We start from the raw sequence: 14,442 nt of genomic DNA on the forward strand, positions 1-14,442 counted from the left end.
GCTCCTCCTATTGGTTGTTGCTTTTGTGTTTGTTTTGGCTAGTACACGCAGCTGCAGATGTTCTCATAATTTACAGTAAGAGTATAAATGACCTAAATGCTTAATAAAAGGGAAATATTGATTAGACAGAATCTTTTGCAGCTATTAAAAATCATTATCAAGACACTCAAAAAGTAGTTAGGACAAAAAAAAAATGCTAAAAAAGAAGAAAGCAGGATGCGAGACCATCCCCGTGCTAAGATGACAGGCTTAGGAACACACCCCTACGCGAGACCACTGACAGAAAGGAACACGGAAAAATAAAAGCAGCAGATACGGTAGGAGGGCATGACGGTGAGAGATGATTAAAAATTATTTCCAGTAGGGGCGCCCGGGTGGCACAGCGGTTGAGTGTCTGCCTTCGGCTCAGGGCGTGATCCCGGCGTTCTGGGATCGAGCCCCGCATCAGGCTCCTCCGCTATGAGCCTGCTTCTTCCTCTCCCACTGCCCCTGCTTGTGTTCCCTCTCTCGCTGGCTGTCCCTCTGTCAAATAAATAAATAAAATCTTAAAAAAAAAATTATTTCCAGTAGGGCCAGGAAGTTGTTTGCCAAAGGAAATAAAAAGTTACCTCAATAGGGCCAGTGACTGTGTGCTCTCTGAGTGCCCAGGACAAAATGACACTATACACCGTGTGGTGGCACGAGTTTGAATCCTGTAGAAATTACCTGCAAGTTGAGCTGTGACGGCTTGAAAGGGCAGCTTCCGGAACACGTCCGCCAGGGGCTGCACCTTCCTTATGTTGACGAGTTCGTGCTTGCCATAGTCCAGCTCGTACACGGACACCAACCCGTTGGTCAGGATTCCTTTTAAAAGCACCCGGTGCCACCTAGACGTGCATTGGATTGAAAAGGAAGGAAAAATACATAAAGTCACCATCTGCTTTATGGGTAACAATGTATGATAAAAAAGAAAAATTAATGTAAATGATGTTTATTGGAATACAGAACTGTTCCTTCACTGAGATTTTTTAAAGAGATTGCTTCTTCTTACCCCAAAGGTTACTATTCTCTGCTTTGCCACCGGCGCACTTGATGGAGTCTGTTCACTCAGCCCCCATTTACAGGCCTGGTGGAGAAGGGCAGGAGACCAAGCACAGAAACCAGCAACCAGCACTAAGCAGACGCGGATGGAGGCTGATCGGGACAAGACAAGGAGATTCCTTCACTCTGACGGGGAGACAGAGGCGGCCACAGGTCTGAGACGAGGGACGTGTGTGGAAGATAGGCAGAGGGAGGCAAGCGGAACCAGGCTAGGCTGAAGACATGCATGAGAAGAAAAAGCACAGAAGATTCTACAGGGCATGGCAACTGGGAGTGCAGCAAACACCACAGCAGAGCAAGGAGGAGGAACGTGTGAAGGAAGAGAAAATCAGACTCGGGAGAGAGTGTGGGAAAAGATTACAAAACATTCTGAATGCAAAGGTGACAATTTTAGTTATGCCAAGTGAGGACACTGGAAAACAAAATAAAACACAAAGTCCAGCCCACTGCCCAGAATAAAGAACCTGGAAAGGATAGAAGAGTGTGGGGAAGAAGAACATGGTTTCAGATCTGGAATTCGAGGTGCCAGAAAGAAATTCACATGAATGTACTTTTCTCCTCTGGGCCTACACTCATCATCATCACAATTAGAAAAGCTTAGTCCTGGAGTCTTGATTACATGATTGAAGAGTATTACTACACTAAGGAAAGGAAGATTGTAACATCTAAAATGTAATCATCTATGGAGGCAGCCTCCACTCCTGCATGGTGTGAGTTGGGCTCCGCCTTGGATTGCAGACCCAGTCACCCTCTGAAACAGGGTCATTAGCTATAAGCCCCAAACCCAGTGCAACAGCAGGACCTTTCCTGAAACACACTGCCGGGCTGGGGCTGGCCAGACTGGACCGATTCTCCAGCACACCGGTGGAGAATGGGTCCAGGAAACCCCCAGAGCTGCTGTAAGGTGAACTCTTGTAAGAAAGCCACAAAAAGGCCAATTTTGGACACTAGTGATTGAGGGTTTATGGGAAGAAACTCCAGAAACCTGCAGATAAGCCCACAGTGCAGCAAGCAAAAATCTATGAGTCACAGAGACAACAGGGACACACTAAAGTATCATAATAAGTATATGAACTTTGGCGACCAACAGACTTGGGCTGGAGTCCCCCCGGGGCCACATTCCAGCTGTGTCACCTTGGCTATTTAACCTCTCCGAGCCTCAGTTATCTCATGTGCAATATTTAATTTTAATTCACTTGCAGAAACCATATATATAAAGTGCCTAGCACGTGACTGGGCACATCACAGGTGCTTGGCAAATGGTAGCCATCATCATCATCATTATAATTATTATTAAAATGAAGATAAGCTGTGTAAATATAAGCACATCAGACCAAATTAAAGAGAAATTTTCATATGTGGAAGTGCCAGTTTGGTGCAGGTTGCCAAATTTGTGAAAGTGCAAAAGGAGATAAAAATTTGTGGTTTCCACCTATAGCATTGTCTTTAAATTGTACAGGGCAAATGCTGGTGGTCTGCGCTTGTAGTGTGTAATTAAGAGGGACAGAGCAGCGAGGGAAGAGCTAGCAGAAGTCTTGTATGTCCTGCTTCTCTGTAGCTTTTAATTTTCAACACTAATAGCTTAAATAAAGGCTTCTATTTGGACTAGATTACCAATTGCAGGGCAAGGCTGCTTGCGGATCATCCGGAGAGTTTTTTAAAAACACTGATTCTGGGGTTCCCCCCCCCCCCGAGATTCTGATTCAGGATGTCTGGGGTGAGGAAGGAGAATTTTGGCTATTCTTAGCCAAGATGGACTTGGAAACCACTGTGATCAACAGTGTATCTGAAATTCCTAAGCCTTAATTTGCCACAGTTGGGAACAGGGCTTAGTAATAGTCCTGGGGTATAGGCAAGATAGAAACTCTTTACGCTTTACACTGATTGAGTTCATGAAGTTTAAGAAAATATTGGATAATCTGTTCTCATAGGTAAGACATCTTTGATGATCTAGAGACAAATTAGCTGGTTAAAGTCGCAGAGCCCCGACAGGACTGTTGGACCCCTGTGGGGGGGGGGCCCGGTCTGAAGCGCCACACTATGGGTCTCCCGTTAAGGGGTTCTCCTGCCCCACACAAGCCTTGCCCTCCCCACTGCTAATCACCATCGATCTGCCCCTCAGATAACAGTGAACATTAGTTTCATTTCAACCGTGATTAAATTATTCTGTGACGAGTTCTGATGAGGGCAATTTATACAAATGATGTTCCTGGCTGGAATTAAACCCACGCATGCTTACGGTTGGAAATAACATAACATAGTAAAAATGGTTTTTTTGAAGATGGAAACCTTGTGACATAGAAGCTGAATGGTTTTTAAAATGAGAGCTATGATACTTTTCACTCTTAAGAGTTAAAAATTAGGTTTTTTTCCCCTCAAGAAAATAACAAAATTTTTACAAATGCCAATGCTTGATGTCTTAGGAATGAACGAAAGCATTGTATAAAAAAAAAAAAAACAGAAGCAGTTTGACCTTTTAAACTGAGTTCTGGGGTGTGTGTGCGTGTGCGTGTGTGTGTGTGCGTGCGTGCGTGTGTTGTTGGGAACACTTCTTTGTGTGTGGCATCATCAGGGAAGTGTGGGCACTTCCCCTGAGAGAGCTGGCAAAGGAGCTGGGACGCAGGTAAGCTGTTCCTTCTTCCAGGGCTTTGATGACCGTGTAGCGCACGCAGTGTCGTGACTGGGCTTCCCTGGGTGGGAACCAGCACTACTGCGGGGCTTCAGGAAGGGAGGGTGTGGGTCCGCATGTGAACTGGGAGAAAACGGACGGCAGTGCTACACAAATGGGGACCTGGGGTTCTCGCGGTCCGAGGGCCGGAGCGGTGAGCGACGCCCTGCGACACGGCTTAGAAGGCGGCGCGGCTCGCTCGGAGCAACGGACCACGTCTGTCAAGAATCTCGTAATCTTTAAACAAGTAATCTCTCTTCTAGGAATCTACCTCAGAAATAAATAATCTGAGATCGGAACAAAGATTTATGTTCATTGTTATTTACAATAGTGAAACACCTGGGAGAAAAAAAAACCTACATAAGAGAACAGTAAGTAAATTATGATTTCTCCATATGACGGACTATTATCAGCCATTAAACATGTTTATGAAGAAATTTTATCACATGGGAAAATGTTCCCTGGATTATGTGAAATGAAAAAAGTAGGTGTAGAATTATATATAATAATACTATACCAATTGTATGAATATGTATAGAAAAGAACTAGAAGAAATACATAAGTGGTTTAACAAAGGTTATGTCTGTTTGGCTGATTTTCTTATGCTTTTTTGTATTTTCTAAATTTTCTACAATAAGCATTTAGTTCTTAAAATTTAAAAGTCATTCAATTTAAAAAGTTATTTTCTGAATAAACAATATTTTGTCTAATAGAAAGGTAGAAAAAACATTTAAACCCTCATTTTAGATATAATTAGGTTTTAACAGGAATTTAATATACGGTCACTAGATTTTTAGATAAATGACATCATTTCAAATATTTAAAAAGGGCATAATTCATTAGTCTCGTTTCACATTCAAAATTTCCATTTGTACAGTTCAAAGTCCCCCTGCAGGGATTAAGGACTCTTGGTATCACTCTACACATTTTTCTTAGTAGAATAAAATGCTTTGTCCAAGGACCTACTTATTTTCCACTTTCGCAGCATACACTTGGTCTTTTTCCACGGCCACGTGGCGCTCCTCAGACACACTGTAGTACAGAATCATCTCTTCCATCAGAACTTCCAGCTTGTGTATCTCCTGCCAGGGCTGGATGACAAAGTAGCCTGGGTGACAGGCCACAGGCACGTACACATCCATGTGCTCCCCTGGCTTCGACAGGTGGACAGGAGGTGGCAGTTCCTGCATGGAGAAGCAGCTACTGTGGTCCACCACGGACTTCTTGATGGCATCCGTGAGGCTCTTTCTGAAATTCTCTCCAGTGTTGCCTGGAATGGGGGTGCCACCACTTTTGCTGTTGGGAGAGCTAGCTCCACTGGATATGGCACTCAAAAACACATCCTTCTGATGCTTCCACAAGTCTGCGTTGGTAATCTGGCGATTGATACTGCGGTGAGGATCGGGGAAGTTCTTGGGGGTAAATAAATAAATATGTGCGATCCCTCTGGTTTCGTCCACTTTTGTAACCTTTGGAAAACACACAAGACATTTCTACAAATCCAAGTTCACACTGAATTCCAAGAGGCAGTTATAATATTAACCTTAAATATTAAAACATGGTATTTTGCAAGAAACCCCAACTTGGTAAAATTCATTTTATTTAAGGTAAGGTAAGTTATCTATCACGGTTGTAGTAGTGACTAGGCTCTTAAGTCCAAAGAGTCTAGATGCCAGCAGCTGGCTTATGGAAATGAAAACTTTATTGGCCTCTAAAGACTGAGGATACCTTGTATCATTATCACTGGGATGGAGTCTACATATCATGATTAAAAGCTTTTTTTTTTTAAATTAATGACATTTAAAAACACTCAAAGTAAAAAGAACAGTAATGATGAACCCTCATGTGCTCATCTCCCAGCTTCAACAATGAAAACTAATGACAAGAATGGCAAGATGTTCCATGCGTTCCACCCACGCTGCTGCACCTTCACCCTGGGAAGCAAAGGCTAAAGCTTTGACGTTCACCATACTCTTGGGGACCTCCGGTCCGATGCCTTACTTGGGCTTAATATATCTTCCCTCACCCTTTGCCCCCCTCCCCAGTTACATTGGAGGGAACCTAAGGAGAAAAAGCAGAAAAAAGCTGCACTGAATAGGCCAAAATTACAGCTTTGCCCTCTTGTCCAGGAGACCTTTGTCTACCTGGCTACTTCTTTCTGCCAGAGGGGAGAGTGTTGTATGGAAACCCCATAGACTGACAACTGGGATTGTACAGCTGTGTGTCCCAAAGGGCTGGGTGCCTGGTAATTCTTACCAGCTCCTCTCGTTTACCCTGGGAATGACAAAAATGAAATGCTTTCAGCCACATCGACCTCTTACCAAATAGGGCCGGGAATGAAAGGCAGGAATAGAGGTCTGAGACAGGGTGACAAGGCAATCCATCTGCACTAATTTACTTAAAAATATTCCTCCTAGCAAGATGAATCTATTTAAATTAATTAGCACTTCAAAGTGCTATGAATGAACAACTGCTAATTTAATTTTATATTTATGATACAGAAGTGCCATTTCAAAAATCAACCATTAGAAAACATTTTTATCGAGTACCCAATACTCTGGCTTTAAGATCTGAAATCATAGCAATTGAAGAACATAAAATGGTCATTAATTGTATAATTGTATAAACATAAGAAAATCTATGTAAGCTAGAATAATTTAGAGATTTTCATGAAGATATTTCTCAAGGACATTTCATTGTTAAATGCTTATATAAAATAACATTGCTTTCATTAGTTAAAACAGAGAATATCTTACATTTCTATTCTTTGAAATAAGAGCAATGTTTTTGATACAAAGGTGAAAAGTACAGAAAAAGAAATAGGAGCTCATGAAATAAATCAGTGTAAGTAAACTTTAAGAGGCAGAAAACAGGATTATAAGCAAATGATTTGCTTATAAGCCATTCTACTTTAGAAAAAAAAGAAATAGAAGACTATTTAAGTGATCTTTAGAAACATTTATCAAGAGATAGATGGTCCCTCTGTTGGGAACTTAATTCTTTATCATGGAGCAAAATAGGAGCAGAGAACTATCTCTGTTCCCTTATTAATAGTGGAAAAATTATATAAAGAGTTTAAAAATAATATTGGAGATATAGGATAAATTCTTAAATAAAAATCAAACCATGAAATACCTTACCACACGTGTAACCAATCTCTTAACTACGAAAGTGTGTCAGATCTGAAAGCACCAGTTTGAGGTAAGATAAAATTCTTTCACAGAAAAACAAATGAGCCCTCTGGCTTACAGCTCCCTTTCCAAATGTATCAAGAGAACTAACCTTAATGCTACAGTCCGAGCAATTCAAAACAGAATCTCTCAGCCAAAGCACAGCATCTGGTGTCCACATGCCAATAGACTGTGGAAGATCTGCTAAACAGCACTTTATAGCCTGGAAAGAAAACATGATGGAAAAGGAAACACACCATCTTAAAATAGGTACTGATATGTACCGTCAATGTTATCTTCCTCTAAGTCAGATGTTTCCTCTAAGATACAAAGCCAGCAACAGCAACAGCTACTAACGACCATCGAGCTCTTGGGCTGGAGCGTCTGCTGTGTTCCTGGCTCTGCTTCCTTTACCTCTGCTGTCTTTACTCCTGTTACTACCCAGGGCTTACACCAGGCACTTCACATACTTCTCCTACCACACTTCCGCATGACGGGCCAATGTTGTGACCCCATTTTACAGATGGTGAAATGGAATCAGAGAGACTAACTTACATCGGATCACAAAGCTGTGAAGACAGGTTTGGGACTTATATTTAGGTCTTCCCTCTAAGTGCAACTGAAAAAAAATGAAGTGTCATTTGGATGAAATGACTCCGATTGCAAAAATCTTTTCAGAGGCTGACATGCTTCATTCAGTGGTCCCTGAGTACCTGTTGGTGCCAGACATTTGTGGTCCCCTTTGGAAGGAGGTTGTAGTGAGAGTTAAGGAGGGGAAGAAAAACTGAAATTCACAGATACCTAATGCCTCATTTCCCCCAATGCCTTTTACCTCCCACCATCACTGCACAAACTGCTGTAGAATGGCTACAGCAGGGAGTAAAAGGTGACCTTAGGGACTCCCTTCTGTCTCATGGAAGCCTTGAATTGTGTGAGGCAATTTTGTGAATGGGAAGAAACCCACTTCCAGGATTCCTGGACTCCATCTTTCCTTCCCCAGTCCCATTCTCCTTCTGGGGCTCAGGTCTCTCACTGTGCCCCCTGGATGAGGTATCTTTCTTGGTGGGGAGAAGGTCACTTAGAGCAGACAGAGCAAGCTCTTCATGCCTGCCGGGGCCAGGCGGCAATGAGGGAGCCAGATGGACCAGACGGAGCCAGCACGCTGGAGAGCAGGGCCCTGCAAAGCAGAATGACACTGCCCAAGCTCCCACAGAGCACGGTCCCATAAGGAAGAGTGCTCAATATAGTCCGATTTTCTAGTTTGTCAGGAGAAGCTGGAAGTCAGGATTTTAGTGTGAAATTTTCTGAGTTTTAAATCTTGGTTACCAATTCACAGTTTCAAACACTGTAACAGCCAAAAGCCCAAACCCAGTATTTATGGGTCAGCTTTGGCCGACAGGCCATCAGTTTGCTACTCTGACTTAGACCTCTTGGGGAGATGTTGTCAGCCAGAGGCTTGGCCCAGCTGGCTCTTAAGGTTCCCCCAACTTCCTATCTATGAAATAACAAATTTAGACAGGATTAATAGAACACAAAATTTGGAGTGCCTTTTAACACTGTAGCACAAAGAAAGTACGATTGTGCGGCCTTCTGACAGAGGCAGAGGGATGGATGTCTTTCCCCTCCATCCGGGGAACCTTTTCCAGGTAAAGTTGGCCCTGGGTGGATGTTCTAACAAGGGGAACAGAGGCCAGGGTGTTATCAAGTGAAAGTGGCATATTCAACAATGTTCAGTATTATGGCTGAGCAACAAAAGTAAGTGTGATTTTGAAAATTGGCTTGAACCAAGCTCAACAGCCTTTCTTAATGGTCCTTTTAGCAAAGGGAGTGGTGACAGGAGTGAGAGAAGATACAAAAGCCATGATAATTATGGTCAAGCACTGTTTATTCACTGAATTTTGATGGTATAAGGTATCTTCTGGCAAATATAAGCCAAGTGGCCTTTTGAAATGATAGATTGTTGAATAATTTTATGCAAACAATTACTAATTTCTGTACAAAATCCTCTACTTCCCCTAAAGGTAAGAAATAGTTTTTAACAATTTTAATTCAAAATCATGCAAAAATCCTTACTATCTGAATTTTTATTAGTAGAGGAAGATTAGGCAGAAATTAATCTTTACTCAAATCAATGGGAAAAATGTCATATAAGAAAATGGTTGAATATAAATAGATTTCTTAAGAGAATGGCTACTTAATTAAACTAAGAACTCTGGAAGTAAGTATTTACTTATAAGATCTTGAAGCTGTGTAGAAGTCAGCACTGGCATCTAGTTATTAAAATGGAATCTCTAACTGGACAACTTGGCCTAATGATGCGCCATACTTGATAAAAACATTCATCAAACAATATTCTGTAAGTTTGACTGGTCTTCTTGTCTGAGGCGGCCAAGTTTTACATCTGAAAACCAGTGAACAACGACATCTGGACCATTTCCAATTTTGTTACAAACTTGGACTTCGCTCGTCATCAAGATCAAAACTGAGGGGGCATCGCACAACACGATTACCAATACAGCCAAATCTCTTCCAATCTCCCAGGCTTGTAACATATAGTACCTGAGGTGGTATCACAATTATTTCTTGTAGAAACCGAGGGGGAATTTCCCTGAGTTCAGACACTTTCACGGATGTCACGGTGCCAGAGTCCAGGAACTGAACATCAAGAGCCCGGCTGCTGTGAACGTTCGTGATCTGCGATGAGACAAATGTTGGCTAAGTTATAAGCATTTCCAAAAGGCCAAAATGCTTCTGTGCAATTACATTTTGTAGAACTCTAATATGCATATAAGAAGCAACAAAGACTATCAATGTTAATTAAGTTTTCTTATTTTTAAATTTAAATTCAATGAATTAACATATAATGTATTATTGGTTTCAGAGGTAGAGGTCAGTGATTCATCAGTCTTATGCAACAGCCAGTGCTCATTGTATCACCTGTCCTCCTTAATGTCCATCACCCAGCTACCCCATCCTCCCACCACCCTTCTCTCCACCAACCCTCAGTTTGTTTCCTATGATTAAGAGTCTCTTATGGTTTGTCTCCCTCTCTGGTTTCATCTTGTTTTATTTTTTCCTCTTTTCCCGTTTGCCTTGCTTCTTAAATTCCACATATGAGTGAGATCATAGATAACTGTCTTTCTCTGATTTTAAGTTTTCTTATTTTAAAATGTACTTATTTACCGAATAGGTAATCTTTTAGAATATATTTGATTTTAACATTGAGTTGTTAAATAATTTAATCAGTAGTAATCACTAAACTAACAAGAACAATAAAATGTACAAATATGGTAATATTTACTATGTTTTCAATTCTAGGACATTATTGATTATAAAATAATTTGATACATCATTATATACTGATTAAAGATGCGGTCTGTTCTCCAAAATATTAAAATATGAGAAAAAAACTATTGTGTCTTAGCAATGAGGAAATAAAGAATAGAGAGATTTCAGACACAGAAGTTTCCTTGTAATAGGTAAATATTATATATTTTTAAATCATAACATATTTTGGCATTTTATAGCTTTGCCAGAAAGCCCACTGACAATTTTTATCATTTGTCCTAAGAAATTGAAACTCAGAAAAACATAGAGAGGTAAAATAAGTCCAAATTAATAGTTAAAAAAATGAGAAAATGACATACTGAGTCAAAGCAATAATTACCTATCTCTGATCAAATGGCAACATTACAATGTAAGATTCTGGGTGTATATTTAAATGCCCAAACTTCCCTTAATAAGACTTTGTGGCATCTGCTATTATTGAATATAGTTAGCATTGGCCAAACACAGCCCCATCAGGATGGTTATGTGGGCAGGGACTTCGTGCCTACAACTGCTCTCACTGCCACCTTAAGAATGGTGGTGCTTTCGGTATGTGACTGTCAAGAAGAACTGGACCACTCTTGGCATTGAAGTCAGACATACCAAAAGTAAAGTCTTTTCCTATTGCTCCAGTAAATGCTTTATTAATATAATAGCATAACTTTTTTTTTAAAGATTTTATTTATTTATTCGACAGAGATAGAGACAGCCAGCGAGAGAGGGAACACAAGCAGGGGAGTGGGAGAGGAAGAAGCAGGCTCATAGCAGAGGAGCCTGATGTGGGGCTCGATCCCATAACACCGGGATCACGCCCTGAGCCGAAGGCAGACGCCCAACCGCTGTGCCACCCAGGCGCCCCATAACTTTTTAATCTCCTAAAATGATGATAAACATAAACAGTATTTCAACAATATCTTAAAATGTATTTTTTTATTCAAACATATATACTGAACACATATATTGGTATGGCTGGTGTGTATTTAATGCTTCTTATAACCGGGCATAACTGGGCAGATCCGTATACTTTCCCATCTCAAAGAGCTCCTAGTCTCATAAGAGACGATGACACAAATATATAATCAGATTATAATGTAGTAGGGCAATAATAAAGTTATGCACAAGGCACTATGAGAACATAGAGAATGGGTACCTGACCCAGCCAGGAAGTAGATGTTAGGTCAAGTTTTCAGGAGGAGGGAATGCCTAGAATTGGTACTTTCCTTTAAAATGTACTTTTTTCTTCTTATATTAGTAAAATGCCTTTATCATAGAAAATTTAGGTACTTAAAAGAATGATATGAAAATCACTTATAATCCACAATAGATTACAATTTTCCTTCTAGTCTTTTATCCATACATTTATAAAGAATTAGATTGATAAAAATTAGAACGTACTTACATATACTATTTCATAATTGGCTACTTTTCACTAAATGTCTCAAAAATACTTCATGTCATTATCTTCTATACCATTTTAATATTATATAGGTCTATCATACAGGTACGTTGTGTCCTACCTAACAAACCCTTTGGCTAGATAACTGTGTAAATTTTTGCTCTTTTAAGAAATAATCATACCTATTGGACATTTGTATTTCCTTTCTCACAAATTAAAATTTCATAAATATCACAATTTCAGCTGGACTTTACATGGGAGTAAACTAGGTTGGTAAGAGTCTAGTTAGGCGCTAATCTGCACATTTCAAATGCAGGGGAAAAGGATGGGCAATACATATGTATTTGTTACATATGGGGGCTACAAGCATTTTGGTTACGCTGGAATGTAAAGTGAGAGGCAGGGCAAGGCAGGAGATGAGGCTGAGAGAAAGGTAAAGGCAAGGTCCTGGACAGCCAGACATTATGTCTTCAAGAACCAGACTTTGCCCTGTAGATGAGAAGAAGCCAATGCCACATCTTAAGGAGAAGAATGAGATGGTCGTCTTTCTAAGAGACCACGTATTGTTGGTGGTAAGACTGGGTGAGGGCTTTGGAATCAGATAGATTTGGTTTTAATCTCAGCTCGTACTTTCTAGCTGAATTACGTTCCTCATCAGTAAGGAGGGGATCATAGGGCTTTGTGAAGACTAAGTGAAATCAGTCATACTTAAAACACTTTTTTGTGTGTCTGGGAAAGAATAAAGGTTGGATTATTTGCTATTATTTATATGTTGGGTCACTCCCGCTAGTGGTATGGAGCTCGAATGGAGGAAGACAAGGGTAAAGAAAGAGGAACCCTATGGTACTGCAGCGATCTAGGCAAGAAACGACAAAGCTGTGAAAATGCAGGGTTTGGTGATTAGTGACACTGGGGGGTGAGGACAACGAAGGAATCGAAGACGACTCTTGAGGAGCAGGCTGAATGGTTGCACGAATGCAGGTGCCACCAAAACACAGACATAGGAGGAAGACAAGGATGGGGAAAGGTAATTTTGGTTTCAGACATACAGAGCTTGAGGAGTTTGCAAGATGGACAATTAAGCTGGCTTTTGCCTAAATCTGAGGCTCATCAAGGGCTGGAAAACATTGGAGTCATGAGGACCAAGAAGGTAACTGAACCAAAAAGATGGCATTGCCTACAAGGACTCAGAGGCTGAGAAGAACCATGAGGTGGGGCAGGAGTTGGGGGGCACCGACACTGAGGCTGCAGAGTGCAGGTGGGGGGCAGGTTTGGGTGAAAAGAGGGGAAGCAATCATTAGAACACCCTGAGGAAAATTAGGAGGATCTGATACCATTTAGTAAGAAGGGAATTTGAAGTCTCAACACTGTAAGTGCAGCCCAGACGCCTGGTCAGCGGAGACCTGAAGACACTGGTTGAATTGTGTAGCTAAGCTGCTGCTGCAAGAACAGGCTGTCGGAGAGCAGGCGGAAGTCAAACAGCAGTGGCTGAGAGCTGCCGGAAGGCAGCACAGAAGGTGAAGGCAGACCCCTCGGGGTGGGTTTGGAGGAAACAGGAAGAAGTGATGGCTGGATGTACGGAGTAAGTTCAGAAGGTGTAGGCACTAAACTGAGCTTAGACAAGTTACAACATCAAGAACAAATACTTTATTTATTTATTTATTTATTTATTTATTTATTTATTTTTAAAGATTTTATTTATTCACCTGACAGAAAGAGAGAAAGCCAGCGAGAGAAGGAACACAAGCAGAGGGAGTGGGAGAGGAAGAAGCAGGCTCCCAGCGGAGCAGGCAGCTCGATGTGGGGCTCGATCCCAGGACCCCGGGATCACGCCCTGGGCCGAAGGCAGACGCCCAACGACTGAGCCACCCACGTGCCCCCAAATACATCATTTAAACACAGGATCTGCTTTTCATTAATCATTCTCCCTTCCCTCACTTTCCACGCATCACTAAGAGAATGAACCCTTTTGCTACCTCCAAGGCAAACAATGCACAATTTGATAGAAAAACAAAAATAACACGAGATATTTATCTCAAGTATTTGACATACACCAAAAAGGTACTTCGCCAAAAAGGCGGAACCTGACGCTACACAGGAAGAAACTCAAGCTGTCTGACGCTCTACAAAATGCTGCGACTCTAAAAACAGAGCCACCCTGCGACCCAGGGACTGCACTACTCGGTATTTACCCAAAGGGTGCAGACATAGTGATTCGAAGGGACACCTGCACCCCAATGTCCATGACAGCCAAACTACAGAAAGAGCCCAGATGTCCGTTAACAGATGAATGGATAAAGAAGACACGGTGTATATATACAACAGAATATTACTAAGCCATCAAAAAGAATAAAATCTTTCTGATGGCTGCCATTGGAAAGAACGATTACCCAACATTTGCAGCAACATGGACGGGCCTGGAGGAGGTTATGCTAAGTGAAATAAGTCAAGCAGAGAAAGACAATTATCATATGGTTTCACTCATTTATGGAACATAAGGAATAGAAGGGAGATCGGTAGGTGAAAGAAGGGAAGAATGAAGGGGGGGTAAACAGAAAGGGGAATGAACCACGAGAGACTATGGACTCTGGGAAACAAACTGAGGGCTTCGGGGGGGGGGGGATTGGGCTAGGCCAGTGATGGGTATTAAGGAGGGCATGTACTGCATGGAGCACTGGGTATTATATGCAAACAATGAGTCATGGAACACTACATCAAAAACTAATGATGTACTATATGGCAACTAACATAACATAATAAAAAAGAAAAAAGAAAAAGTGATAATCACTTAGTTAAAAAAA

At 41.3% G+C, this 14,442-nt stretch overlaps 1 protein-coding gene across 5 annotated transcripts in view; it reads right to left on the bottom strand.

Annotated features, from left to right (window-relative positions):
• TDRD7 (tudor domain containing 7) overlaps nucleotides 1-14,442 on the bottom strand; it is a 74,686-nt gene that overhangs the window by 3,863 nt on the left and 56,381 nt on the right. For all 5 annotated transcript variants that reach the window (XM_045780309.2, XM_087869539.1, XM_087869538.1 and 2 more), the window contains 4 exons: nucleotides 9,478-9,612; nucleotides 7,031-7,141; nucleotides 4,715-5,217; nucleotides 706-866 (listed from right to left, as the gene is read on the bottom strand). In XM_045780309.2, coding sequence (XP_045636265.2) covers nucleotides 706-866; nucleotides 4,715-5,217; nucleotides 7,031-7,141; nucleotides 9,478-9,612 — 910 coding nt within the window. The remainder of the gene's footprint in view (nucleotides 1-705; nucleotides 867-4,714; nucleotides 5,218-7,030; nucleotides 7,142-9,477; nucleotides 9,613-14,442) is intronic.

This window comes from Ursus americanus, chromosome 18, assembly GCF_024610735.1.
Source record: "Ursus americanus isolate L20-20 chromosome 18, mUrsAme1.1.p, whole genome shotgun sequence".
Classification (NCBI taxonomy): Eukaryota; Metazoa; Chordata; class Mammalia; order Carnivora; family Ursidae; genus Ursus; species Ursus americanus.